Source organism: Anarhichas minor, unplaced genomic scaffold (genome assembly GCF_050575085.1).
Source record: "Anarhichas minor isolate MPS153535 unplaced genomic scaffold, ASM5057508v1 ptg000003l, whole genome shotgun sequence".
Taxonomy (NCBI): domain Eukaryota; kingdom Metazoa; phylum Chordata; class Actinopteri; order Perciformes; family Anarhichadidae; genus Anarhichas; species Anarhichas minor.
This window is the reverse complement of record NW_027466449.1, coordinates 19,283,501-19,310,143: the sequence shown is the minus strand read 5'-3', so window position 1 is coordinate 19,310,143 and position 26,643 is coordinate 19,283,501. Positions and strand designations below refer to the sequence as shown.

At 41.5% G+C, this 26,643-nt stretch overlaps 2 protein-coding genes across 2 annotated transcripts; both read left to right on the top strand.

Moving 5' to 3' along the window:
* Nucleotides 1-345: 345 nt before the first annotated feature.
* On the top strand, nt 346-16,916 carry LOC142948441 (uncharacterized). Its single transcript, XM_076090477.1, has 9 exons — nt 346-441; nt 1,470-1,766; nt 10,392-10,570; nt 10,837-10,979; nt 12,757-12,992; nt 13,184-13,300; nt 13,771-13,875; nt 14,170-14,210; nt 15,822-16,916. The coding sequence occupies exons 1-9, from the start codon at nt 402-404 to the stop codon at nt 15,945-15,947; spliced, it is 1,284 nt and encodes a 427-aa protein (XP_075946592.1). The 5' UTR covers nt 346-401; the 3' UTR covers nt 15,948-16,916.
* A 2,517-nt stretch (nt 16,917-19,433) lies between these two features.
* Nucleotides 19,434-24,636, top strand: LOC142948433 (polymeric immunoglobulin receptor-like). Its single transcript, XM_076090464.1, has 6 exons — nt 19,434-19,575; nt 21,848-22,153; nt 23,008-23,340; nt 23,532-23,648; nt 24,119-24,223; nt 24,518-24,636. The coding sequence occupies exons 1-6, from the start codon at nt 19,536-19,538 to the stop codon at nt 24,634-24,636; spliced, it is 1,020 nt and encodes a 339-aa protein (XP_075946579.1). The 5' UTR covers nt 19,434-19,535.
* Nucleotides 24,637-26,643: the final 2,007 nt, after the last annotated feature.

Genomic DNA, 26,643 nt, shown 5'->3' with positions numbered 1-26,643 from the left:
TATACACGCATATATATATACACATATATATACATATACATACATATATACATATACATACATATATATACATATATACATATACATACATACATATCCATACATATACATATATATACATATATATATATATACATATACATATATACACATATATACATATATATATACATATACACATATACATATACATATATACACATATACATATACATATGACGATGAGTTCCCTCGCAGAGAGTGGAGGTGGTGACCTCAGACCCTGCAGTAGAAACACTCACTGATGGAGAGGGGAGGAGAGGTGTGTCTGGAGGAGGAACTCCATCATTTAAAGAAGAAAGCACTTCCTGTTAGTCAGAGAAGAAGGAAGAGAGGCGAAGGTAAACCATCAGAGTCTCATCATGAAAGTCCGTCACACTCTGATCTGCTTCTTCTTCCTCTGTGAGTACATTCACTTTGTGTTTCTGTCTCTCTCTCTTCTTCATGTTGATCTGAAGTTCATACGAGGCTTCACTTGGTTCATCTCAGTCAGACTGCTGAAGCCTCACATCAGTTACAATACATCTTCAGGCTCTTTGTGGCCAGAATGGACAGAAGAAGAACAACTATTTACTCTACATATGAAGGTGTGAGTATTGTTATTGGGCAGTACTTTAGTACCGAGTACTTTATAAACTGTACATCAGGAAGGAGATGAAGGAGACAAACTCAGTAAACATCAGTTACTTTCGAAAGGAAACTACGAACAAAAACTTCTTGAACACAGTCTAGTCTCACTTCCTTATCCAGTATATAATAAGGATTTGCTTTCATTTAATTCTTTAAGTAGGACATGGAGACTTTATTGTAACATGTAGCACGGCTAGAAGAAGAACAAAGATGTCAGCATGATGGGAATGAACTATAATAAAATACATGTCTGGTTAAAGTTGTTCCAGGTGTTGCTCTGCTGTTAGCTCCGTTATTTAGCCAAGCAGGACTGTGCTGCTAACTGCTGAGCAGAGCTACGTTAATGTTAAACAACGGTGCAGATTTCAACGGATTTGTTGTTCACAATGTAACGTTTATAGAGATCATCGACTAGAACACGTTGTTTTACTGAAAGTAGACCCGAATAAAGATCACTTTTATGTTTCACTCACCCAAACACAGAGTTCACTTCCCCGGGCAACTGTTGCTGTCGAGCCCTGTGTGCAGTGTTTAAAATGATGATGATGGATTGTTGGAGACATGGACTGAAGAGTGTGAATGTTCACAGAATAAGGAAGACAAGAGTATTTCATAAGGATTTGTATTAATGTAACAAGATGTCAAAGTCTCTGATTTTCAGTCACAGGCTGAACTGGTTGAACTGAGCAGCTCAGTGTGACTGTGGATCTCTGTTAACGTGAAGCAGAACATATCGTGATCAGACTGCAGCATCTTACAGGAAGAACACAGCAACTAATGATTGTTCATCTTTTCAGCAGCTCTGCAGGATGGAAACAACGGTCTCATCCTATATACAGGAACTGAAGGAGGAGATGTCACAGTTCAATGCTCTTCTTCTTCTGGAAGCAGGAAGATCCTCTGTAAGGACCCATGTAAAGAAGAAGACATTATCATTGAAACAACCGATCTCAGAGCTCATGAAGGCAGATTCAGCATTAAATGGAGCAGAAGAGATGTTTCTGTGACCATCACACAGCTGACCAAGTCTGACTCAGGACTGTACAGGTGTGGCTATGAATCTTCACACCAGCAGTTTGAAATCATCATTGTAGACGGTGAGTTTCTACTAAATGTCGTAGAAAAAAAAAATGTTCTTCTATCTTTACCATGAACACTGATTCATAGTCACATTGTGACAGGTCTGCTGTAAAGTAACTGATGAAAGTGATCCACATCAGCGGACTAAACACACAACTACTGATTGTTTGGATCTTATCTCAGAGGCAGAAGCTGAGAGATGAAAGTGTGTCATTGTGGATGCGTTGAACGTTATTATCCAGACTTGTTCCTGTTGACATCAGTGAGACAGATGAACACTTTGTGCTGCTGAAGAGAGTTTTCATCGACATGTCGTCGGCAATTTACTAGTATTCTTCCATGTGTTCATGTGTAGCCACTTAGTGTAGGTAAAAAACACCAGCTAATATATTATACTTCATTTCAGCACAATTAGTGCTCAAAAGTGAACCAGGATGTATTTATAATACTATCAACAAACAATTAAAACTCTTAAACTATCACCATTTACCGTGCTTCCACCATCATGTGATTTACAAACAGATAGAAAACATTACCGGACAATCGATCATAAACAACGATATCGTACAACAAAGGGTTAAACTATTGCCGTATGTATTTGCTACAGATCCCCGTGGCGTAATGCTAATGCTCGCGCTAACCAAACTGGTGACGGCAGTGATCTTCACGTCGGCTACAAAGTATCTCAGTTGTTGCTTGTAGACTCGTCAGTCATGCACAGTTATATCGCAGGTCTCTATACCATGCGATCTCTGTCGGTGTATGAAGGCAAATCACTGTCAAAATCCGAAAGCGCAAATAAGATCTACGCGTGAGTGTGTAGAGGTGCAAATGAAACAGCAGCGCACGTATTTTACTTTGACGAGTGCTTTCACATCACTCCGCGCAGAATATCTCTGCTCGCGCGAGCAAATTTGCAGCCTGCGAGGAGAAAACCATGCTTTGAGCGTGAGGGGCGTCCCCTAGTGCGCGACTACTAACACCGATCTTCTGCTCGCGAAACTTTAACCTGCTCGCTAGTGAGTAGTTTTTCTTTTTGACACCAAGTGGGCGGACCCAGTCACCATTGTATAACTAAATGTAATTGGTTACAATCCTAGTCTTTGGATTGGTGGTTTTCAGATTACACTACATCACAGAGGTAAATAATGTACTGTACTGACACTACATTACAGTCATTCAGCAGACGCTTTTATCCAAAGCGACTTACAATTCAGATTCTATCACATTTCTACACCGTAGGCACAACTACGGGAGCAATTTTTGGGGTTAAGTGTCTTGCTCAAGGACACATCGACATGCAACTAGCAGAGCCGGGGATTGAAAGACGGCCCTGCTATCCACTTAGCCACAGTCGCCCCATTTTATTTTCTGCACTTAAAGTACATTTTGCTGATAATAACATACTTGACTAAGGTTTTGAATTCAGGTATTTTAGTCGTAGTGGATCGTTTCATCAGTATGGTATTAGTACATTTACTGCAGTGAAGGATCTTAATACTTTTTCATACACTAATTACTTGTCAGTCACATAAGTTTCACATTGCACATACATAGAATATACAAATGAAGAGAAATATAAAACCAAGGACATTAAAGACAACAAAGTAGAACAGAGAAACTAAGCATAAACATGTAACTCTGTGCATTTTTCTAAGTTAGAGGCGTTGGCTGCAAAGACAGCACGATTTGAGCTAGCTAGCTCTTACTGAGTTGATGAGCGAAGTGAACGAGCTGACAGAATAAACGAGGCTTCACGCTAACGACATACTCTGTAAGTACTTGAACTACTTTATTCCAATATTGCAAACCGAAATATCATTACCATACCACTAATATCAGGTTATGCTCACCATGCGGGCGAGGCTGCTAGCTAGTAGCATTAGCATGTTAGCTTGTAGCGTTAGCATGCTACGAACAGTAAACAGACGTGTGTTAGTTGATGTTGGAGACACTTTCTTTGTGGACTGTCCCTGTAGCCCAACGTTATAAAATAGAGTATTTAGGACATTTCACATGTAAAATACACGGCGGACAGCGAGTGGGGCTGTACACAGTTTAAATGTGGAGGACGTGAGTAAAACAAAGTAACTAATAAGAACACGGTCAAAACATTGTTGTTTGGCTTATAGCAATATACAAACAATATTAAGTATATACTGTGTAATATCCAGGTCAGCATCGTTCCGTTGAAAACACGTTTAAAATAAGTCTATGGTCTCCGGTGAAGAGACCTTCAAAAAAAAGTCAATATGTTTTTCTAATACTTATTTTATTTACAGATGTCCAGCTTGAAAATATGGCAGATTTCCTGAAACCGGCTCCTGTGTGGCTTTGAAAACGACTTTTAAAGCAGGAAAAAGAGATTATGGTTGTATATGTGGCGAGATGTAGACGGGATGTCGTTTAAAGTTACGTGGACAGCCAATAGTTAGAGAGCACAACAACGCCACCTTAGGAGTTGCACCTAAGGATTCACTTATTCCCACACAGTATCAGGTTTCCTAGGACACTCAGGTTCATTATAGAAATTAGCATGAGACGTGGTTCCAATACAAAAATAATCTTTATTCTGTTACAAATTCACCGTTACGGTTTATACACAAAATACTAAAAGAGCCGTTATACATTTATTTAAAAGAGGAGTAGGACTGCGGCTTACCAGTGGCGAGGTAGACCAGTGCAGGTGAGGATCCCAGAAGGAGGCACCCCGATCACACAACACTCACACACAACCACACGTGAGGTTTCCTAATCAGGGGCACACCAAACCACACAGCACACGAAGAGAGACACCAACACCCGGAGGCACCAACCCCACCACCTTGGCTTAGCAGCTCCTACAGGGACAAAGGAACACAATTACAAAAGGCTCTGGTTCTCAGAAAGGAAAACAAACAAAAGAAAGTCAACAAAAGGAAAAAAATAAGAAAAAGCCAAAACAACAAAAATAGCTCGGGTTGACTGATCAGCCAGGGGGGGGGGGGGGGTGATCAGTAACCCAATTTATATAAACTTAAGGCCAGAGTGGGCCTTAACATCCCTGGGCAGAATACACAGAATGGCTCAGGCTAAAAAGAGATTGTTCTCATTAAAACAAGGGTGCTGCTGACAGCAAACAGCACAAGACATGGGCACAGTGCTGACAATAGCAGCGTCAGACCCTGTAGGCGACACAGCGCAGGTCCGGGTAGACGAACCCAGTAGGCCAAAGCAGTTAGTCGAACACGGCCGTATCAAAACACCGGTAAACAAAACAGCAGCGTCCTTAAACGTGAGCAGGGTTAGCTGTAGCCGCTTTCTGGCAGCGTTCCGCTCGAACCCAACCAAAGGTCCCCTGTGATACAGGATGACATCAAATTAATAGAATAATAATTAACACCAAAGCATATAAACTAACAGAATAAAATCACCTTACCGATCAGTTAATATTCGTCGGCTCCAGAAGGGGGGAGGAGGGCATGTAGCGTAGCTACCGGCAGCTATATAAGCAAGACGCGGTCACTAACAGAACACCAGAGTACAATCATCAGGACCTAATTGAGACTCACCGACAGATCCGCAGGTGAGTCACCTGTACAGGACGAGGGGAGCCCCAGAGACAGTCTATAAAATGACAGAAAGCCAATAAACACCAGAACAGCACGACCGAGAGAAACAATGCTGCCGCATTCCTGCGTACCTGCACAGCGGATGTCCGGCAGACCGGAAGCGGGACACGCGTTTGACGTCAGGAGGGAGCTAAGGGGATGCCGTCGCATTTATATGATGCCCGCTCACCGTGATTGGCTAGCGATGGCCTTGTAATTAAAAGGGACACCGAGGCTCTGCGAATGGGAAAAGCTCCCTTCTGCTACATATATAAAGAACATTGTTTATATTTATATTGTGCTTTAATAAATACAAATGAACTGTTGCCTGTGTCACTTGGTCTTTTGTCCTGTAGGTGGAAACTGTTGATGTGTTACTAACATTAAGTATTTAGTTGCTACATATTGATCTGAGAGCATTTTGACGTTGAAAACACGGTGACGTTGAAAACACGTTGAAAACACGCTGAAAAGTGAAAGTTTTTTCGCCAACTATTTGAAGACGTTGATTCAACGTTCACGTTTAGACCAGATTTCAACGTGATGTCCAATACTGGCTTTCAACTGATAAATGTGGATGTGGTTTCTTAGTAAGCCTCTAAAATGATGATATATTACTATTAGCACAATGTAGAGGACGGAAAATTATAGTATTGCAAATCACGTTGAAATCTGGTCTAAGCGTGAACGTTTAATCGTCTACAAATAGTCGGCGAAAGAACTTTCACTTTTGAACCAATTCTGAACGTCTTTTCAACGTTGGGCGTAGACGTCTTTTAAACGTCTTTTCAACGGAAAAATGCTCACTGGGCAGCTGATGTTTTAAAGTCAGTGTGAACGCTGATGAATGCTCATTTAAAAGAGTTCAGCTGACACACAGGAGAATCTCATCTCTCTCATCTTCTTCTTTGTATCAGCATGTTTTTGTTGTATCAGCATGTTTTTGTTGTTCACAGCTCCGACCACTTCTGAACCAAACCAAGCTATGACATCATCAATCCCATCAGCCTCCACAGCAACAACCACTCAGAGTTTGAGCTCCACTTCAGGAAGCTCCAGGGCTTCATCAGCTTCCCCTGAAACCATCGAGCAGTCTGAGATGACGACTAGAGGTACATCCACACACTCTATGTGACAGATGAATCTCTGACCAAAAGAAATTACAGAGAACAAAAATATTATGAGGAGTGAAAGCTAGTGAAACAGAAGCTGCCTTAATGGGTGGGACTTTGGCTCTATATGTTGACAACATGATGGATCAGAGGGAGCGACAGCTGAACCAAAATGCAGCACAAGCAAAATAGACATCATGAAAGTACCTGTTACGATTTCAGTTTAAAATCGGCTAAGTGTATGTGTTTTATGCTGCAGAGTTAGACTTTGTGCTAACATTACTGGGTTAGCCTTTGTGCTAACATTACTGGGTTAGACTTTGTGCTAACATTACTGGGTTAGCCTTTGTGCTAACATTACTGGGTTAGACTTTGTGCTAACATTACTGGGTTAGACTTTGTGCTAACATTACTGGGTTAGCCTTTGTGCTAACATTACTGGGTTAGACTTTGTGCTAACATTACTGGGTTAGACTTTGTGCTAACATTACTGGGTTAGCCTTTGTGCTAACATTACTGGGTTAGCCTTTGTGCTAACATTACTGGGTTAGACTTTGTGCTAACATTACTGGGTTAGCCTTTGTGCTAACATTACTGGGTTAGCTCCCTGATAACTGTCCCTCACTCGTTCTTTGGTACAGAGGGTGTGTTCATGAACAAGTTAACTTCTAGACTTCACTGTTTTCTTCCATTTTGTTCGTTACAACCCATGTTTTTGTGTTTTGGGATTTCTGTTGTTTACATGAGTAACTGGTTTTAAAAACTATGCCGGTGCTGCATTGGTTCATGTGTTCGCCCAATCACCCTAGACTTGCGTCACTCATGGTTCCTCATGTGCTGGGAGAATAGCTACTCTGAAATAGGAGCTAAAAAAGTGACCTCAAAACAGTGTTACGATAGTTTTTAGTTCTTGCGCCTAATGTGTAGCCCCTTTTTAAACTGTTAGAATTTGGAACCTGTTAGGGAACTCATTGTGCTTTGATTGTGGTGACCACAGTCTCAATAAAGTCCTGGGGACATTATACCCCCCAAAGAAGGTCCTGGTCGGGGGGGGGGAGGGTGGGGGGTAGTACTTTCTGAAAGTACAGGAACTTTCGGGGTGGAGTTTGCAGGGATGACCGTTGCTGATTGGTCAATACCAAACAGCGCGGCTGCTTCAATTCGTGTACCGCTTCATTCATAAGAGAAGGAAGTACTCTAGTATCAATGTAGGATGAGGGGAAGAGCATTTCTCTTTGTTTGATGACATTAAACATAAAGTTAAGCATTGCTGTCGACTTCCCGACTCATTTTAAAGACGGAGAGAAAAAGAGATCACACAAGCAGTTCATGGACTGTGTTGTAATTCTATTATGTTGTTCATTCTGTATTCATGACATCTACTGCACTTCTGTCCATCCTGGGAGAGGAACCCCTCCTCTGTAGCTCTCTCAGAGGTTTCTTCCTTTTTCTTCCCTTTTAAAGTTTTTTTTAATGTAGTTGTTCCAAGTGTTGCTCTGCTGTTAGCTCCATTATTTAGCCAAGTAGCACTGTGCTGCCAACCGGCTGCTGACTGCTGAGCAGAGCTACGTTAATGGTGCAGATTTCAACAGATTTGTTGTTCTCAATGTAGCGTTTACAGAGATTGTCGACTAGAACACATTATTTTACTGAATGTAGACCCCTAATAAAGAGCATATTTATGTTTCACTTTCCCAAACGAGTTAATTTGCCCCGTGCAAGTGTTGATGTCGAGCCCTGTGTGCAGTGATGATGATGGATTGTTCGAGACATGGACTGAAGAGTGTGAATGTTCACAGAATAAAGAAGATAAGAGTATTTCATAAGGATATGCATTAATGTAACACATCAAGTAGGACGTGGAGACTTTACGTGAATGTAACATGAACAAGATGTCAAAGTCTCTGATTTTCAGTCACAGGCTGAACTGGTTGAACTGAGCAGCTCAGTGTGACTCTGTGGATCTTTGTTAACGTGAAGCAGAACATATTGTGATCAGACTGTAGCATCTTACAGGAAGTACAGACAGTAACTAATGATTGTTCATCTTTTCATCAGCTCTGCAGGATGGAAACAACGGTCTCGTCAAAGCCCAAATCTATATAACAACTGAAGGAAGAGATGTCACAGTTCAATGCTCTTCTTCTTCTTCTTCTGGAAGCAGGAAGATCTTCTCTAAGGAACCATTTATACAAGAAAACCTTATCATTGAAACAACCGATGATAGAGCTCAGAAAGGCAGATACAGCATTGAAACGAGCAGAGAAAGATGTTTATGTGACCATCACACAGCTGACCAAGTCTGACTCAGGATGGTATGGGTGTGGCTCTGAATCTTCACACCAGCAGTTTGAAATCATCGTTGTAGACGGTGAGTTTCTACTAAATGTCGTAAAAAAAATGTTCTTCTATCTTTACCATGATCATAGTCACCTTGTGACAGGTCTGCTGTAAAGTAACTGATGAAAGTGATCCATAATGTAACATATAGTTTTGACTTTACATCAGTGTGTTATGATGTGGTGTGTTCATGGACCCAAATGCAGACTCAGGACAGCAGAGTTCTATTTCAAACCAAGATTATTTATTTCTCTCAGTCAGGGGAAAAAAACACAAAATAGTTAAAGTCAATAGGAGGCGTCTCCACGCGCTCCGCACGGGTCCAAGCCGGAAAGTGGCTAATCCTTCGGAGCAGCAGACGACGCCGACAGAAAAACAGTCACGTCAACACGGAGGCGCGTCCTCGCACTCCGCTCGGATCCAAGCCGGAAAGTGGCTAGTCCGTGTCCGCGGCTGGCAGGCAGGCTGGATCGACTGTGTGACTGTGTGATCGACTGTGGGCTCGACACAGGATCGCCAAGACTTCACAGTTGATCTCCGAGGAACGAACTGGAAGGCTTCTTCGTGCAGGTGAAAACCCGAGGCTCGACACTGGACGGCAGGCAAGTTGAAAACAAAACAGATCGTTAGTGGCAGATCTTCACAGAGTGAAGAAACGGACAACTCACGGGTCTGAATACCAGGTTGGTAAACGGACGGAGTGACAGGAGTATGTATGTCAGCTGGAGATGATCACAGGAGATGAGGCGCAGCTGTGCCTACGGAGAGAGGCATGGCAGTGGGCGGGACTCGTAGGAGGACACTACTGAGGGAAATACAGCAGAGTTAGACATAAATCCTCACAGTACCCACCCCCCCCCCCCCCTCTGGATCCATAATCCGGGAGCGAGGAACCCAGCATCGTTCCTCCACACCATACCCCACCCAATCAACGAGGTATTGGTAACCCCTACCTCGTCGGCGGACATCCAGGAGACAATCGACCGTGTAAACCGGGCCGCCTTCGATGAGTCGGGGGGGTGGAGGGGGTAAGGCCGGAGGGTTCAGAGGCTGGAGTGTACGGGTTTGAGAAGAGACACATGGAAAACAGGGTGAATTCTCATGGATTGCGGGAGCTTGAGTTTGACCGTGACCGGGTTGATAATTGAGATGATGGGGAACGGGCCAATGTATCTGGGAGAGAGTTTCTTGTATTCTGTGCATAGGGGTATGTCCTTGGTGGAAAGCCAGACCTGTTGGCCGGGAAGATAGGTGGGGGCGGGTGTGCGGCGGCGATCAGCCAAACGCTTGTTTCGTTTGGAAGACCGAAGTAGGGCGGCACGAGTCTCTCTCCAGACTCTTCTGCATCGGCGATGGTTGCTTTGGACAGACGGGACGGAAATCTCGACCTCTTGGCTGGGTAGAAGGGGAGGTTGGTAGCCAATGGAGGCCTCGAAGGGGGAGAGACCTGTTGCCGTGGAGGTATGGCTGTTGTGTGCGTCCTCTATCCAGGCCAAGTGACGACTCCAGGAAGAAGGATTTGCCGCCGCTACGCATCGGAGCATGGCTTCTAGCTCCTGGTTAAGCCTCTTGGTCTGCCCATTGGTCTGGGGGGTGAAAGCCGGAGGAGAGGCTAGCAGTGGCACCGAGGCTGCGGCAGAACACCTTCCAAACTTGGGAGGAGAACTGGGGACCCCGATCAGAGACAATGTCCACAGGGATGCCGTGGAGTCTAAAGACATGTTGAACCAACAAGTCTGCGGTCTCGCGGGCCGACGGGAGCTTGGGAAGGGGAATAAAGTGAGCCGCCTTGGAAAACCGGTCCACGATGGTAAGGATGACCGTGTTGCTCTCGGAGGGGGGAAATCCAGTGACGAAGTCCAAGGCCATATGCGACCAAGGCCTGTGGGGAACAGGCAGAGGTCGTAATAGTCCAACAGGGGGTCTGTGTGAGGCCTTGTTGCGCGCACAGGTGGTACAGGCTAGGACGTACGCTCGGGTGTCATTGTCCAAAGATGGCCACCAGAAGGAGCGCCGGAGCCAGTTGATTGTACGTCTTATCCCAGGGTGGCCGGAGAGTCGGGAGTCATGAGCCCATTGTAGGACCCGAGAACGGACGGAAAGGGGAACGAACAGGCGCTCAGGAGGACCACCTCCTGGGTCTGGCTGGGTCTGCTGAGCCTCCCGCACTGCAGACTCTATCGCCCAGGTGAGAACCCCTAGGACACAGGCGGGTGGAACAATCGTGTCCAGAGCTGGGTCAACCTCGTCTGGGGAAAACTGACGAGAGGGCGTCGGGCTTGATGTTCTTACTTCCTGGGCGGTAGGTGATGGTGAAGTTGAAACGGGCAAAGAACAGAGCCCAACGGGCTTGGCGGGAGTTCAGTCGCCGGGCAGAATGGATGTATTCGAGATTTCGGTGGTCAGTCCACACAATGAACGGGTGGACTGAGCCCTCCAACCAATGTCTCCATTCCTCCAGAGCCAGCTTGACGGCCAGTAACTCCCGGTTGCCCACATCATAGTTCCGCTCGGCCGGGGAAAGGCGGCGAGAGAAAAAAGCACACGGACGGAGCTTAGAGTCAGTGGTTGAGCGTTGTGATAATACTGCTCGTACTCCGGTGTCGGAGGCGTCCACCTCGAGTCGCACTCAGTCGCACCTGAGTCTTTTCATAATCTACACTTGGAAGATGAACTGTGATTATGATGCACCACATCCTCAATGATATGTTAACATGGACATGCTCAATGACACGTTAACATGCACAACATCCTCAATGACACGTTAACATGCACAACATGCTCAGTGACACGTTAACATGCACAACATGCTCAGTGACACGTTAACATGCACAACATCCTCAATGACACGTTAACATGCACAACATGCTCAGTGACACGTTAACATGCACAACATGCTCAGTGACACGTTAACATGCACAACATCCTCAATGACACGTTAACATGCACAACATCCTCAATGACACGTTAACATGCACAACATGCTCAGTGACACGTTAACATGCACAACATGCTCAGTGACACGTTAACATGCACAACATCCTCAATGACACGTTAACATGTACAACATGCTCAGTGATACGTTAACATGCACAACATCCTCAATGACACGTTAACATGCACAACATCCTCAATGACACGTTAACATGCACAACATGCTCAGTGACACGTTAACATGCACAACATGCTCAGTGACACGTTAACATGCACAACATCCTCAATGACACGTTAACATGCACAACATGCTCAGTGATACGTTAACATGCACAACATCCTCAATGACACGTTAACATGCACAACATCCTCAATGACACGTTAACATGCACAACATGCTCAGTGACACGTTAACATGCACAACATGCTCAGTGACACGTTAACATGCACAACATCCTCAATGACACGTTAACATGCACAACATGCTCAGTGATACGTTAACATGCACAACATCCTCAATGACACGTTAACATGCACAACATCCTCAATGACACGTTAACATGCACAACATGCTCAGTGACACGTTAACATGCACAACATGCTCAGTGTTTGGTCCTTATTTCTAAACTCGTTACACTTCAATCCTGGATAATATCTGCACATCACACGTGTTTTAATCAGAAAATACTCCGTTCAGAAAAAAAGGCCTAATTCAGAATGTCCAAACGGAATATGATATTTACATGAACAATATCAAATATGAATATTGTCATATTCATAATAATAATGGAATATGAGTGTGCATGTAAACGTAGTCAGTGTTGTGTTAAACTGTTAGAGTCACAGACTGGTTGAAGTGAGCAGCTCCCAGTGTACCTGTGGATCATCATCTTAACTACAGACAGTAACTAGTGATTGTTCATCTTGTCAACAGTTCCGCTGGATGAAGATTCTTCTGATGAAAAAACCTTCTATTCAAGACCTGGAGGAAACATCTTAGTTGGATGTGTCTTTAGTACCAATGAAACCAGGATGTGCTTCTGTAAGGGAGGATGTGAAGAGGAAGACATTCTTGTTGAAACAACAAGTCTCAAAGCTCAGAGAGACAGATACAGCATCAGATATGTAAAAAGATCTCCATCAGGAGGATTTGTGTTTGTGGGCATCACACAGCTGACCAGGTCTGACTCAGGACGGTACCGCTGTGGTCTGGACAGGACTTGGTCTCCAGATCCCTACCGTGGGTTTAACATCGTTGTCACAGATGGTGAGTTTCTACTTGAAGACGTTTGTTTGTGTCTCTGGAGGTCTGAAGACAGTTTTCACTGACAGCAGCTGATGTTTTAAAGTCAGTGTGAACGCTGATGAATGCTCATTTAAAAGAGTTCATCTGACACACAGGAGAATCTCATCTCTCATCAGGACTTCTTTGTATCAGCATGTGTTTGTTGTTCACAGCTCCGACCACTTCTGAACCAAACCAAGCTATGACATCATCAGTCCCATCAGCCTCCACAGCAACAACCACTCAGAGCTTGAGCTCCTCTTCAGGAAGCTCCAGAGCACCAACTAGAGGTACATCCACTAACCTGCTGACAGAGAGCTGATGGACTGTGTTGTAACTCTGTTATGTTGTTCATTCTGTACTCATGACATCTATCACACTTCTGTTCATCCTGGGAGAGGGATGTCTGTAGCTCTCTCTGAGGTTTCTTCTTCTTTCTTCCCTGTTAAAGTTTTTTGGAAGTTTTTCCTGTTCTGGTGTGAGGGTCCAAGGACAGAGGAGGTCTGTAGACCACAACGGGCTGAAGGAACCTTTTAGTTCCTTGAAAAGTAGTCCTGAGACTAAAATTACCCAGAACTTCTTGGTGGAATCGTGCCTTGTGTGTACTTATGTAAAAGCTGTTGATTTGTTTTTAGGATTTGCATATTTAGTTCATAAGAGGAGAGTTATTCAGGTGTTACTATTAGTTTGACAGCACATGTTGAGTCATCATCAAATAGCACACGTCCATAAAACTTCTCTTCTCTTCATGCTCACACAGGTGTGTGGTTGTATGCGGTGATTGTTGTCGTCGTCGTCGTCATCGTCATCGTCTCAGGACTGGTGCTGATGATATTCTGTATTTGGAGGAACATCAAACCTGATGGTGAGTTAACAGCACAAACATACACAGAGACACAAACAAGCGGAACTTCCTCATCTCTCATGTCAGAGTTTAAACCTCTTTAACACATTTTAGTTTAATACATGAGGAAGGTGGAGGAGTGACATCTCAGGGGCGGGCCAATAGCAATGTGGAGCTTCATAGCATTAGCTTCCTGCTGCTAATGAGCTTTTATTGGGATCAGACTCTGTTCTGTTCTAATTGCCAGGCTTGTCTGCACTTTCAATAATTACTAATTAGTTATTAAAAGTGAACAATATGTTTTCTTCTCCACAGGTTTGAACACCAGCAGAACCTCAGAAGGCACAAACATGGAGGTGACTTTCTTCAGCTCTGTGTTGACTCTCACTGTTGGTTACAGCTGGGCTCAGACTACAGCAGTTTAAGATCACAACAGATTTCTCAAATCAGGCTGCATCACACACAGGAGGAGAATCTTCACAGATGTTCTCGTCTCTAATCTCAAACACGCACTACGAGATGTGAAAGTGACGGCACATCACACACTGCAGCATGTTATGAGGATCAGGCTGGTTTGAGATGAACTAGTAGAGAGCAGGCGGCAGCAGCAGCGTTAACAAAGTACTGCGGTCAAGTTGGACAGTGTTCAGCTGCCTTCAGTGACTAAACAGGAAGTCAGAAATAGTTACTTCCTGTTAGATTTGATCTGTAGGCTGTTTGTAGTTTCAGACCTTGTTAGGTATATTCATGTGTTTGTAAATATATATTTATGTGTAAATGTGCGTGTATCTGCATTGTATGCTATCCTTTGTTCTTCTCATGTGTGACTGTGAAACACTTTGCTGCTCGTTTAGATAAGTGTTCTATAAATAAGCTTTATTATTATTATCAACCACACAAGATATGTTTTTAGATTAAACCTTCATTGAACAACATGAGACTAACGGCCAACAATCGAGCGTTAAATATATACATATATAAATATATATAACAATTACACAGACAATTTGGATTTTCTACAAAACATGGTGAGTGTTGTCAAATCTAAGAGCCAATCAGCTGTTTGATCTGATGACAGCAGGTGTTTCCCCTAAAACAGAAACTCTAAATCAACCAGAACTGAAATCTTAAGGATTAAGATTTTGAGGCTGAACTATTACACTTTACATATCCAATAACATTAACCTATATATATCTTTATATAGATATTTGTAGATGTGTGTATATATATACTGTATATAGATATGTATATATATGTATATATACATATATGTATATGTATATGTATGTATATGTATATGTATATATATGTATATATGTATATATATACATATATATATATACACATATATATATATATATACATGTGTATATATATATATATATGTGTATATATATACACATATATATATATATATATACATGTGTATATATATACATATATATATATATATATGTGTATATATATATATGTATATATCCAACATGGAGACGGTTGAGCCGGCTGCTACTAGCTAACGGTGCTAACAGTGCTAACAGAGCTAACAGTGCTAACAGAGCTAACAGTGCTAACAGTGCTAACAGAGCTAACAGAGCTAACAGTGCTAACAGAGCTAACAGTGCTAACAGAGCTAACAGTGCTAACAGTGCTAACAGAGCTAACAGAACTAACAGTGTTCCCTGAGGGAGAACCGGAGGCTGAGGCAGATCCTACAGTTTCCTCATTTAATCTTCATCGTCTGATGATCACACCAGGAAACCAGGACCCTCACTAGAGACCTAGGAGCCCCCCTTTGATAGAAGTTGATAAATATTTGTTTCATTATTTTCTCTCAGCACTTAATAGCAGGCACTAGTGTAACAGAGAAGATAGAGTCAGTAGAACACATGGACCAATAACACAAGGACTATAGCTGTGTCTTAGGTGAGCTTTGTTTCTCTGTCAAATATCTCTTTGTTTCCCTCAGATTGCCCTCTATGAGAACTGTGGTCCAGTCTCCACATGTGAAGACTCCACCTACCAGAGCCTCCATCCAGCCAGCAGGGACCAGGACCAGACCTACTCTACACTCACACACACACAACACGCATGACCCGGATTCTGCTGCTGTGTGTTTAGAGGAAAATAATACACTGTAAAAGAAACACATGCGTTTGTTTTCTTTATGTGCCGTTCATCTCTTTATGCCGTGTGTAAGTTGTGAAAGTGGAGAATGTGTTTCTCACTCTGCTGATGTGTTACTCCTTCAGATCTATTCTTCATTTGCATGTTTGTTTATTTTTATACATTTTATACATTTATTTCAAACGTAACAAATAAAAGAGTAAAATCTAACAACATAAAATGAACAGTAAACAAATAGCAAACTTTAATATATTTTTATAAAAAATCAACAACGTAAATAAATATTACACGTCCAAAAAGTAGCAGGAATTAATGTACATTTATATGACAATCAACAACTAATAAACTACCCCAATGCTCTTACAACCCAGATATCCACACAGAGTCAGTCACACATAACTTCATGTTTCTGTTCATCTTGAATTGATTCATTGCTTCCTTTAAATAAATGATTTCTTGCTTCAAACATTATTTGTCTTAAATTCTACCAGAATGAACTCCAAACATGTGACTCTATAGCAGCGTGGTGGTGTGTTCACTATCTCCCACATCGTTGACTATCTTCATGTCTTTCTTGTGGTCAGTGTAATGAGTGCAATGTGCTTCAGTATGTGTGACCTCTTGTCACGGTCTGGAGTTGTGTTTAGTTGGTTTCCTGTTTTATTTTGAAGTTCTCTGCCTCTCGTGTCCTGTGTTCACTTCACTTCCTGTCCTTGTCTGTTTCCTCTCCTGTGTGGTTGTCTGCCCCGCCCTTGATTGAGCCCTGCTGTGTCTCATCACCTGCACCTCTCCAGTGTATTTAACCTCTATAGCCCTAGCCCTATTTTTATGCCTCTGCTCGAAAATTGCATACCCATACTTAAAGACTGTAGATCTGAAACTACAAGGTCTATTTTAATAATTTTGATGGTATAATAAAGGTAAAACCTGTGAGAGACTTGTTTAGATGTGTAAATATTGTGTATATGTTACTGGTTAATAGTGAATGAAGATGCACACAGCTCAAATTGATAAGTTCCAGGTTCGCCTGAAAAAAAGCACTTTTATTGAACATTTTTTTTTAAATAATGCTGATTGAAGCCTAAAAATACTCCACAGTCATAGCACAACAGGTTTGTGGTCTCTCCAAGCTACTTTTACTTAGCAGGCCAGCATAAATGAGGTCTGAGTACAGAATTTCTAGCCAAATTTTCATTTTTGGAACCAGATTTTGCGCTGCTCTATTCTAATTGTATATACTATATAACTACATACTAACTATTATTCACTTGCTTTATCACTAAGAGTGTTCAATACATCATAATAAAGCAGTTTGCAATAATTTTCAGCCATGTTCAGTTATTTCCAGATGTCACATGTGTCATCCATGAAAAACCCTGCTCTGACTCAGTGTGTATGTGGGATTTGTAAGGCCTGTGATTGGCGGATTTAAGTATATGACACGTCGTTAGGTCCGGAATAGTCCATTGAAAGCCGTCAGGGGTGTTATTGGGAATGCTGAGGGACAATAGATAGTAAAAATCTTGATAAGGTGGGCTCGACCCCCATGCGAAAAATAGGATGGTCCAGGCGAAGAATGCGGGCCATTTTCGCATGCCAGGTCACAGCACGTTCATTTCAATGCAGGCAGACAGAGCAGGAAACGGAGCACAGCGCTGCAGCAACTTTCAATGGAATAACTGTTTTTTCCCGGACGAAAATCGCCAAAAGGTATGTAGATTTTCAATTTTATTTCCCGAGAGCAGTGTGCGGTTTCTTGGGGTTTGTCCTGTGACCTTTGAATGCTTTGTCGGAGGTTTATTTGGACACGCTGGGTCGACGCCGTATCGAGCCCTCGTGCGAAATCATGTATCGTTCCGCCATTTTCGCTGCCGGCTTTGTGATGAAAGATGAATTTCTGCTGCATAGTTGGCGGATTTTTTGCAGAAAAATCCTGATATTGTGATAAATCTTCTAGTGTATTGAATTAGTTTGTGTATAATTGTGTAAAATGACCTGCATGATGATTTTGCTCGGACTTTTCTTTTTTTTCTGATATTTTACATGTCTGGACCATTTTTCATATTTCTTGATGAAAAGTCCATTCGGAACCTCGGTACCGGTACTCGAACCCCAAATGGGGCTCGCTCGGGCTAAAGAGTGTTTCCTGTCTCAGTGTCACAGCGTCTTTGTTTCAGCCTCAGTCGTTTCCTTAGTCAAGCGCTCCAGTTCAGGTAGGATTCCTGTGATTCCTTCAACCTGCTTCTGTGTCTTCTGTGCAGAGCTTGTTCCACTGTCAGGCTTTTGTTTTTCACTCTTTACTCTGTGTGTGAATTCAGCTGGATGCCTGTTTTGCCTTGTTTGAGACCAAGCCTCAGTGGAACTTTGATTTTTTGCAACATCCGTTCTCTACTGTGAGATCTCTGCGCTTTAGTCTCCGTTCATCACACCCCTCACCTCCAAACAGTCATTCAGATACAGTGTGTGAAACACTCTATGATTCAGTGTGTGTAGTTTTTCCCAGACCTCCAACTTGCTGCAAATATGAAGTTTACAATAGATTTTGTGGTTTAACATCAAACCCAGATGATAAAAATGACAAAATTACCATTTACCAACTCGCGACCAGGAGACAGCCTCCTGTTCTGAAGAGTGAAGTCAGAGCTTCATGTGTTAAAGCTGCATTCTCTCTAGTGTCCACCAGGGGGCGACTCCTCTGGGTGTATAGAAGTCTATGAGAAAATGACTCTACTTCTCTCTTGATTTATTACCTCAGTAAACATTGTAAACATGAGTTTATGGTCTCAATCTCTAGTTTCAAGTCTTCTTCAACACAACATGATCCAATACTTGTAAAACCATGACCTCATCATCCACATTTTAAGATTAAATCTGAGCTAAGTGCTGTTTCTTATTCACGTTTAGTTCGTGAAAGTACTTCCTGATCAATGACGGCTACATACACAGAGAGGAATATTGTGCTTTTTACTCAACTCCATTTATTTGACACTTATAACAAGATTAGAACAAATGCAAACAAAACAGTTAAAAGAATCAATTTGTAAATGGTTTACAAATAAAGTTAATTAATCACACTGAGGTCGATTCTAAATATATATATATATATATATATATATATATATATATATATATATATATATATAGATATATTATCACATTTCACTTTCATCATCTTTTCGTGGATGTTTGCTACAGTTAAAAAAACAAATATTAATATAGTTATTATCAATTCATGAGCTCATAAAAAACATAACTTTTATTATTCAATAATGGACAAAGTGTGTGGATAAGATGTGTAATGTTGTAGTGTCGACATGCTGAAGACCATACTGGTGAATCACTATATGACGATGAGTTCCCTCGCAGTGAGTGGAGGAGAGTGTGAAGTCAGACATGAATATGTGGTGACCTCAGACCCTGCAGTAGGAACACTCACTGATGGAGAGGAGAGGAGAGGTGTGTCTGGAGGAGGGACTCCATCATTTAAAGAAGAAAGCACTTCCTGTTAGTCAGAGAAGAAGGAAGAGAGGCGAAGGTAAACCATCAGAGTCTCATCATGAAAGTCCGTCACACTCTGATCTGCTTCTTCTTCCTCTGTGAGTACATTCACTTTGTGTTTCTGTCTCTCTCTCTTCTTCATGTTGATCTGAAGTTCATACGAGGCTTCACTTGGTTCATCTCAGTCAGACTGCTGAAGCCTCACATCAGTTACAATACATCTTCAGGCTCTTTGTGGCCAGAAGAACAACTATTTACTCTACATATGAAGGTGTGAGTATTGTTATTGGGCAGTACTTTAGTACTGAGTACTTTATAAATAAACTGTACATCAGGAAGGACATGAAGGAGACAAACTCAGTAAACATCAGTTACTTTCTAAGTGAAAGTAATTGACAGCGGACCAAAACTTCAGAGACACAAGTTCAGTGCCAGCAGTCTCACTTCCTGTTATTTAAAGTTGCAGCAACATTTTCAGTTTAGTATCAAATATTAATAACAAAGAAAAGTGTTGAATCCTGACATTGAAGAAGCTGGAAGCAGCAGACGTCTGCAGCATCACTGACACGTGTCTTTGAATATTAAAATAGTTTGCTCTCTGAATGGTTGCAGCTCTACTTGTTGTCAAAGGTAACACAATGCCTCCTCGTCTCCTTGTGTTCTTACAGTAACACAAGTTGTGTGTTCTGTTGCTTCACCCTGACTGTTGGGGGAGTTTGTTCTAACTTCCCAAATGTCACAACACCCGCTGTATGTGGTGGAAGGTGGATCTGCCTCCTACAGACTGATAGAGACCTGTGACAACAACCAGCCCCAGTGAAGCAAACCGTTAGTGTGGAAACAACGAGTTCATGTTGAAAGTCCAGCAGCCGTTGTTGTTGTTTGTGGTCTGAACTCTTAAAAAGTGACCTGAAGCTCCACAATATCTTCTCATGTTGAGTCTGCTTCACCTGTTTTAATGCTGATTGAAGTGTTTCACAGCGCTCTGCTGTGTTGGTGCTCCGTTACTGTTTGCTGAGCTTTGATGAATGTTTGTGTCTTTGAGAGTGAAGAGCGATCTCTGTTCTAAATGAACGTCATGATGATATCTAGACCTCAGGAGGGTTACTGCTGCTTCATGCGAACTCTTCCTCTTTTTATGGCTCACTGTTGGATGAGAAGAGAGAAACAAAGAGTAAAAAACAAACAGCTGAAATGATCTGCAGGAGTCGGTTACTTTTAACAAGTTACATTTGATTGATTGAAACTCAGCAGAGAGAATAAAAGATGATCAGAATATTATTATAAATAGGTTTTCACATAACTGGAAGTTATCTCGTCACAATAAAGAAAGTTAGAGAAAAGAAAAGTAAACAATGAAGAATCTTGAATATAAAATAGATATTCACAATAAAGACATGTTGAACATATAGTTCTAAAAATGAAGGCTGTAGAGCAGGACTGAACATTACGTTTGTTAACCTTCAGCAAGTGTCTGAGGTGATTTACTGTCCTGATAGTCAAACTTGTCTGAAATGGAAATTATAGAACTTTTAATAAATAAGTGAAATGAACAAAGTGTGTTTGTTGAACAAAATCAACACTAAATGTTTCCTTGTACTTTGTCGTCGTCATCGTGGTTATTTGCATAAAAAGACAAAATTCAAATGATTATGAAATGAATGATTGTATTTTTCTTCAGATATCTGCTTTGATTCTAAATGTTTAGAAGCATTATTACTTTACATGATGGACTAACAGCTTTAGAGCTTGTGTTTGGAGGATAATCAGCTCATAATTCATCTCTCATATCTGTTTATGTTGCTCTGAAAACATCTCCCTCAAACAACTGGATCTATTCAAGTTTATCACCAAAACTTCATTTTACAAGATTACATTTAAACACATAATTTACCTTTTGCCCAATACTCATGTTTACTGTTTGGAGCCTGAACGCACCATAATGTAACTGAATGGAACCTCGTTAGCTGTTAGCTAAACTAGACTAGAACACGTTGTTTTACTGAAAGTAGACCCGAATAAAGATCACTTTTATGTTTCACTCACCCAAACACAGAGTTCACTTCCCCGGGCAACTGTTGCTGTCGAGCCCTGTGTGCAGTGTTTAAAATGATGATGATGGATTGTTGGAGACATGGACTGAAGAGTGTGAATGTTCACAGAATAAGGAAGACAAGAGTATTTCATAAGGATTTGTATTAATGTAACAAGATGTCAAAGTCTCTGATTTTCAGTCACAGGCTGAACTGGTTGAACTGAGCAGCTCAGTGTGACTGTGGATCTCTGTTAACGTGAAGCAGAACATATCGTGATCAGACTGCAGCATCTTACAGGAAGAACACAGTAACTAGTGATTGTTCATCTTTTCAGCAGCTCTGCAGGATGGAAACAACGGTTTCATCCTATATACAGGAACTGAAGGAGGAGATGTCACAGTTCAATGCTCTTCTTCTTCTTCTTCTGGAAGCAGGAAGATCCTCTGTAAGGACCCATGTAAAGAAGAAGACATTATCATTGAAACAACCGATGATAGAGCTCAGAAAGGCAGATTCAGCATTGAAAGGAGCAGAGGAGATGTTTCTGTGACCATCACACAGCTGACCAAGTCTGACTCAGGACTGTACGGGTGTGGCATTAAATCTTCATACCGGCTGTTTGAAATCCTCGTTGTAGACGGTGAGTTTCTACTAAAAGTCATGAAAACATTCTTTCTTCTATCTCGACCATGAGCACTGATTGATAGTCACATAGTGACAGGTCTGCTGTCACTGATAACTGATGAAAGTGATCCACACTGTAACATATAGTTGTGACTTCACATCAGAGGCAGATATGAGGTTGTGGCTCAGAAGGTAGAGCGCTTGTGTTGAAGCGCTTTGAAGCTGATGCATCAAACACATTGTTGTGGATGAGTTCAACTTTATCTTCCAGACTTTTCCTTGTAGACGTCAGTGAGAAAGAAGAGTTTGTGCTTCTGAAGAGAATGTTTTCATTAATAGGTAGAAGACAATTTACTAGAATTCTTTCATGTGTTCACCTGCCAACACACAATATTTATAGCAATATATTTAAAAAAATGTTTTTATTTCATATGCAAAGAGGCTATTAACATGTTATAATGTCATCCTGAAGCAATACATTATATATACATACAAACATCATACATATGTAGTTGATATTGAGTCTTTTCATAATCTACACTTGGAAGATGAACTGTGATTATGATGCAACACATCTTCAATCGTTAACATGCACAACATGCTCAGTGTTTGGTCCTTATTTCTAAACTCTTTACACTTTAATTCTGGATAATATGTCCAAACAGAATATGATGTTTACATGAACAATATCAAATAAGAATATTGTCATATTCATAATAATAGTGGAATATGAGTGTGCACGTAAACGTAGTCAGTGTTGTGTTAAACTGTGAGAGTCACAGACTGGTTGAAGTGAGCAGCTCCCAGTGTACCTGTGGATCATCATCTTAACTACAGACAGTAACTAGTGATTGTTCATCTTGTCAACAGCTCTGCTGGATGGAGATTATTCTGAAGAGAAAACCTTCTATTCAAGATCTGGAGGAAACATCTTAGTTGGATGTTCCTTTACTACCTCTAGAACCAGGAAGTACTTCTGTAAGGGAGGATGTGAAGAGGAAGACATTCTTGTTGAAACAACAAGTCTCACAGCTCAGAGAGACAGATACAGCATCAGATATGTAAAAGGATCTCCATCAGGAGGATTTGTGTATGTGGGCATCACACAGCTGACCAGGTCTGACTCAGGACGGTACCGCTGTGGTCTGGACAGGACTTGGTCTCCAGATTCCTACCGTGGGTTTAACATCGTTGTCACAGATGGTGAGTTTCTACTTGAAGACGTTTGTTTGTGTCTCTGGAGGTCTGAAGACAGTTTTCACTGACAGCAGCTGATGTTTTAAAGTCAGTGTGAACGCTGATGAATGCTCATTTAAAAGAGTTCATCTGACACACAGGAGAATCTCATCTCTCATCAGGACTTCTTTGTATCAGCATGTGTTTGTTGTTCACAGCTCCGACCACTTCTGAACCAAACCAAGCTATGACATCATCAGTCCCATCAGCCTCCACAGCAACAACCACTCAGAGCTTGAGCTCCTCTTCAGGAAGCTCCAGAGCACCAACTAGAGGTACATCCACTAACCTGCTGACAGAGAGCTGATGGACTGTGTTGTAACTCTGTTATGTTGTTCATTCTGTACTCATGACATCTATCACACTTCTGTTCATCCTGGGAGAGGGATGTCTGTAGCTCTCTCTGAGGTTTCTTCTTCTTTCTTCCCTGTTAAAGTTTTTTGGAAGTTTTTCCTGTTCTGGTGTGAGGGTCCAAGGACAGAGGAGGTCTGTAGACCACAACGGGCTGAAGGAACCTTTTAGTTCCTTGAAAAGTAGTCCTGAGACTAAAATTACCCAGAACTTCTTGGTGGAATCGTGCCTTGTGTGTACTTATGTAAAAGCTGTTGATTTGTTTTTAGGATTTGCATATTTAGTTCATAAGAGGAGAGTTATTCAGGTGTTACTATTAGTTTGACAGCACATGTTGAGTCATCATCAAATAGCACACGTCCATAAAACTTCTCTTCTCTTCATGCTCACACAGGTGTGTGGTTGTATGCGGTGATTGTTGTCGTCGTCGTCGTCATCGTCATCGTCTCAGGACTGGTGCTGATGATATTCTGTATTTGGAGGAACATCAAACCTGATGGTGAGTTAACAGCACAAACATACACAGAGACACAAACAAGCGGAACTTCCTCATCTCTCATGTCAGAGTTTAAACCTCTTTAACACATTTTAGTTTAATACATGAGGAAGGTGGAGGAGTGACATCTCAGGGGCGGGCCAATAGCAATGTGGAGCTTCATAGCATTAGCTTCCTGCTGCTAATGAGCTTTTATTGGGATCAGACTCTGTTCTGTTCTAATTGCCAGGCTTGTCTGCACTTTCAATAATTACTAATTAGTTATTAAAAGTGAACAATATGTTTTCTTCTCCACAGGTTTGAACACCAGCAGAACCTCAGAAGGCACAAACATGGAGGTGACTTTCTTCAGCTCTGTGTTGACTCTCACTGTTGGTTACAGTTGGTTGCCGTTCATCTCTTTATGCCGTGTGTAAGTTGTGAAAGTGGAGAATGTGTTTCTCACTCTGCTGATGTGTTACTCCTTCAGATCTATTCTTCATTTGCATGTTTGTTTATTTTTATACATTTTATACATTTATTTCAAACGTAACAAATAAAAGAGTAAAATCTAACAACATAAAATGAACAGTAAACAAATAGCAAACTTTAATATATTTTTATAAAAAATCAACAACGTAAATAAATATTACATGTCCAAAAAGTAGCAGGAATTAATGTACATTTATATGACAATCAACAACTAATAAACTACCCCAATGCTCTTACAACCCAGATATCCACACAGAGTCAGTCACACATAACTTCATGTTTCTGTTCATCTTGAATTGATTCATTGCTTCCTTTAAATAAATGATTTCTTGCTTCAAACATTATTTGTCTTAAATTCTACCAGAATGAACTCCAAACATGTGACTCTATAGCAGCGTGGTGGTGTGTTCACTATCTCCCACATCGTTGACTATCTTCATGTCTTTCTTGTGGTCAGTGTAATGAGTGCAATGTGCTTCAGTATGTGTGACCTCTTGTCACGGTCTGGAGTTGTGTTTAGTTGGTTTCCTGTTTTATTTTGAAGTTCTCTGCCTCTCGTGTCCTGTGTTCACTTCACTTCCTGTCCTTGTCTGTTTCCTCTCCTGTGTGGTTGTCTGCCCCGCCCTTGATTGAGCCCTGCTGTGTCTCATCACCTGCACCTCTCCAGTGTATTTAACCTCTATAGCCCTAGCCCTATTTTTATGCCTCTGCTCGAAAATTGCATACCCATACTTAAAGACTGTAGATCTGAAACTACAAGGTCTATTTTAATAATTTTGATGGTATAATAAAGGTAAAACCTGTGAGAGACTTGTTCAGATGTGTAAATATTGTGTATATGTTACTGGTTAATAGTGAATGAAGATGCACACAGCTCAAATTGATAAGTTCCAGGTTCGCCTGAAAAAAAGCACTTTTATTGAACATTTTTTTTTAAATAATGCTGATTGAAGCCTAAAAATACTCCACAGTCATAGCACAACAGGTATCTGGTCTGTCCAAGCTACTTTTACTTAGCAGGCCAGCATAAATGAGGTCTGAGTACAGAATTTCTAGCCAAATTTTCATTTTTGGAACCAGATTTTGCGCTGCTCTATTCTAATTGTATATACTATATAACTACATACTAACTATTATTCACTTGCTTTATCACTAAGAGTGTTCAATACATCATAATAAAGCAGTTTGCAATAATTTTCAGCCATGTTCAGTTATTTCCAGATGTCACATGTGTCATCCATGAAAAACCCTGCTCTGACTCAGTGTGTATGTGGGATTTGTAAGGCCTGTGATTGGCGGATTTAAGTATATGACACGTCGTTGGGTCCGGAATAGTCCATTGAAAGCCGTCAGGGGTGTTATTGGGAATGCTGAGGGACAATAGATAGTAAAAATCTTGATAAGGTGGGCTCGACCCCCATGCGAAAAATAGGATGGTCCAGGCGAAGAATGCGGGCCATTTTCGCATGCCAGGTCACAGCACGTTCATTTCAATGCAGGCAGACAGAGCAGGAAACGGAGCACAGCGCTGCAGCAACTTTCAATGGAATAACTGTTTTTTCCCGGACGAAAATCGCCAAAAGGTATGTAGATTTTCAATTTTATTTCCCGAGAGCAGTGTGCGGTTTCTTGGGGTTTGTCCTGTGACCTTTGAATGCTTTGTCGGAGGTTTATTTGGACACGCTGGGTCGACGCCGTATCGAGCCCTCGTGCGAAATCATGTATCGTTCCGCCATTTTCGCTGCCGGCTTTGTGATGAAAGATGAATTTCTGCTGCATAGTTGGCGGATTTTTTGCAGAAAAATCCTGATATTGTGATAAATCTTCTAGTGTATTGAATTAGTTTGTGTATAATTGTGTAAAATGACCTGCATGATGATTTTGCTCGGACTTTTCTTTTTTTTCTGATATTTTACATGTCTGGACCATTTTTCATATTTCTTGATGAAAAG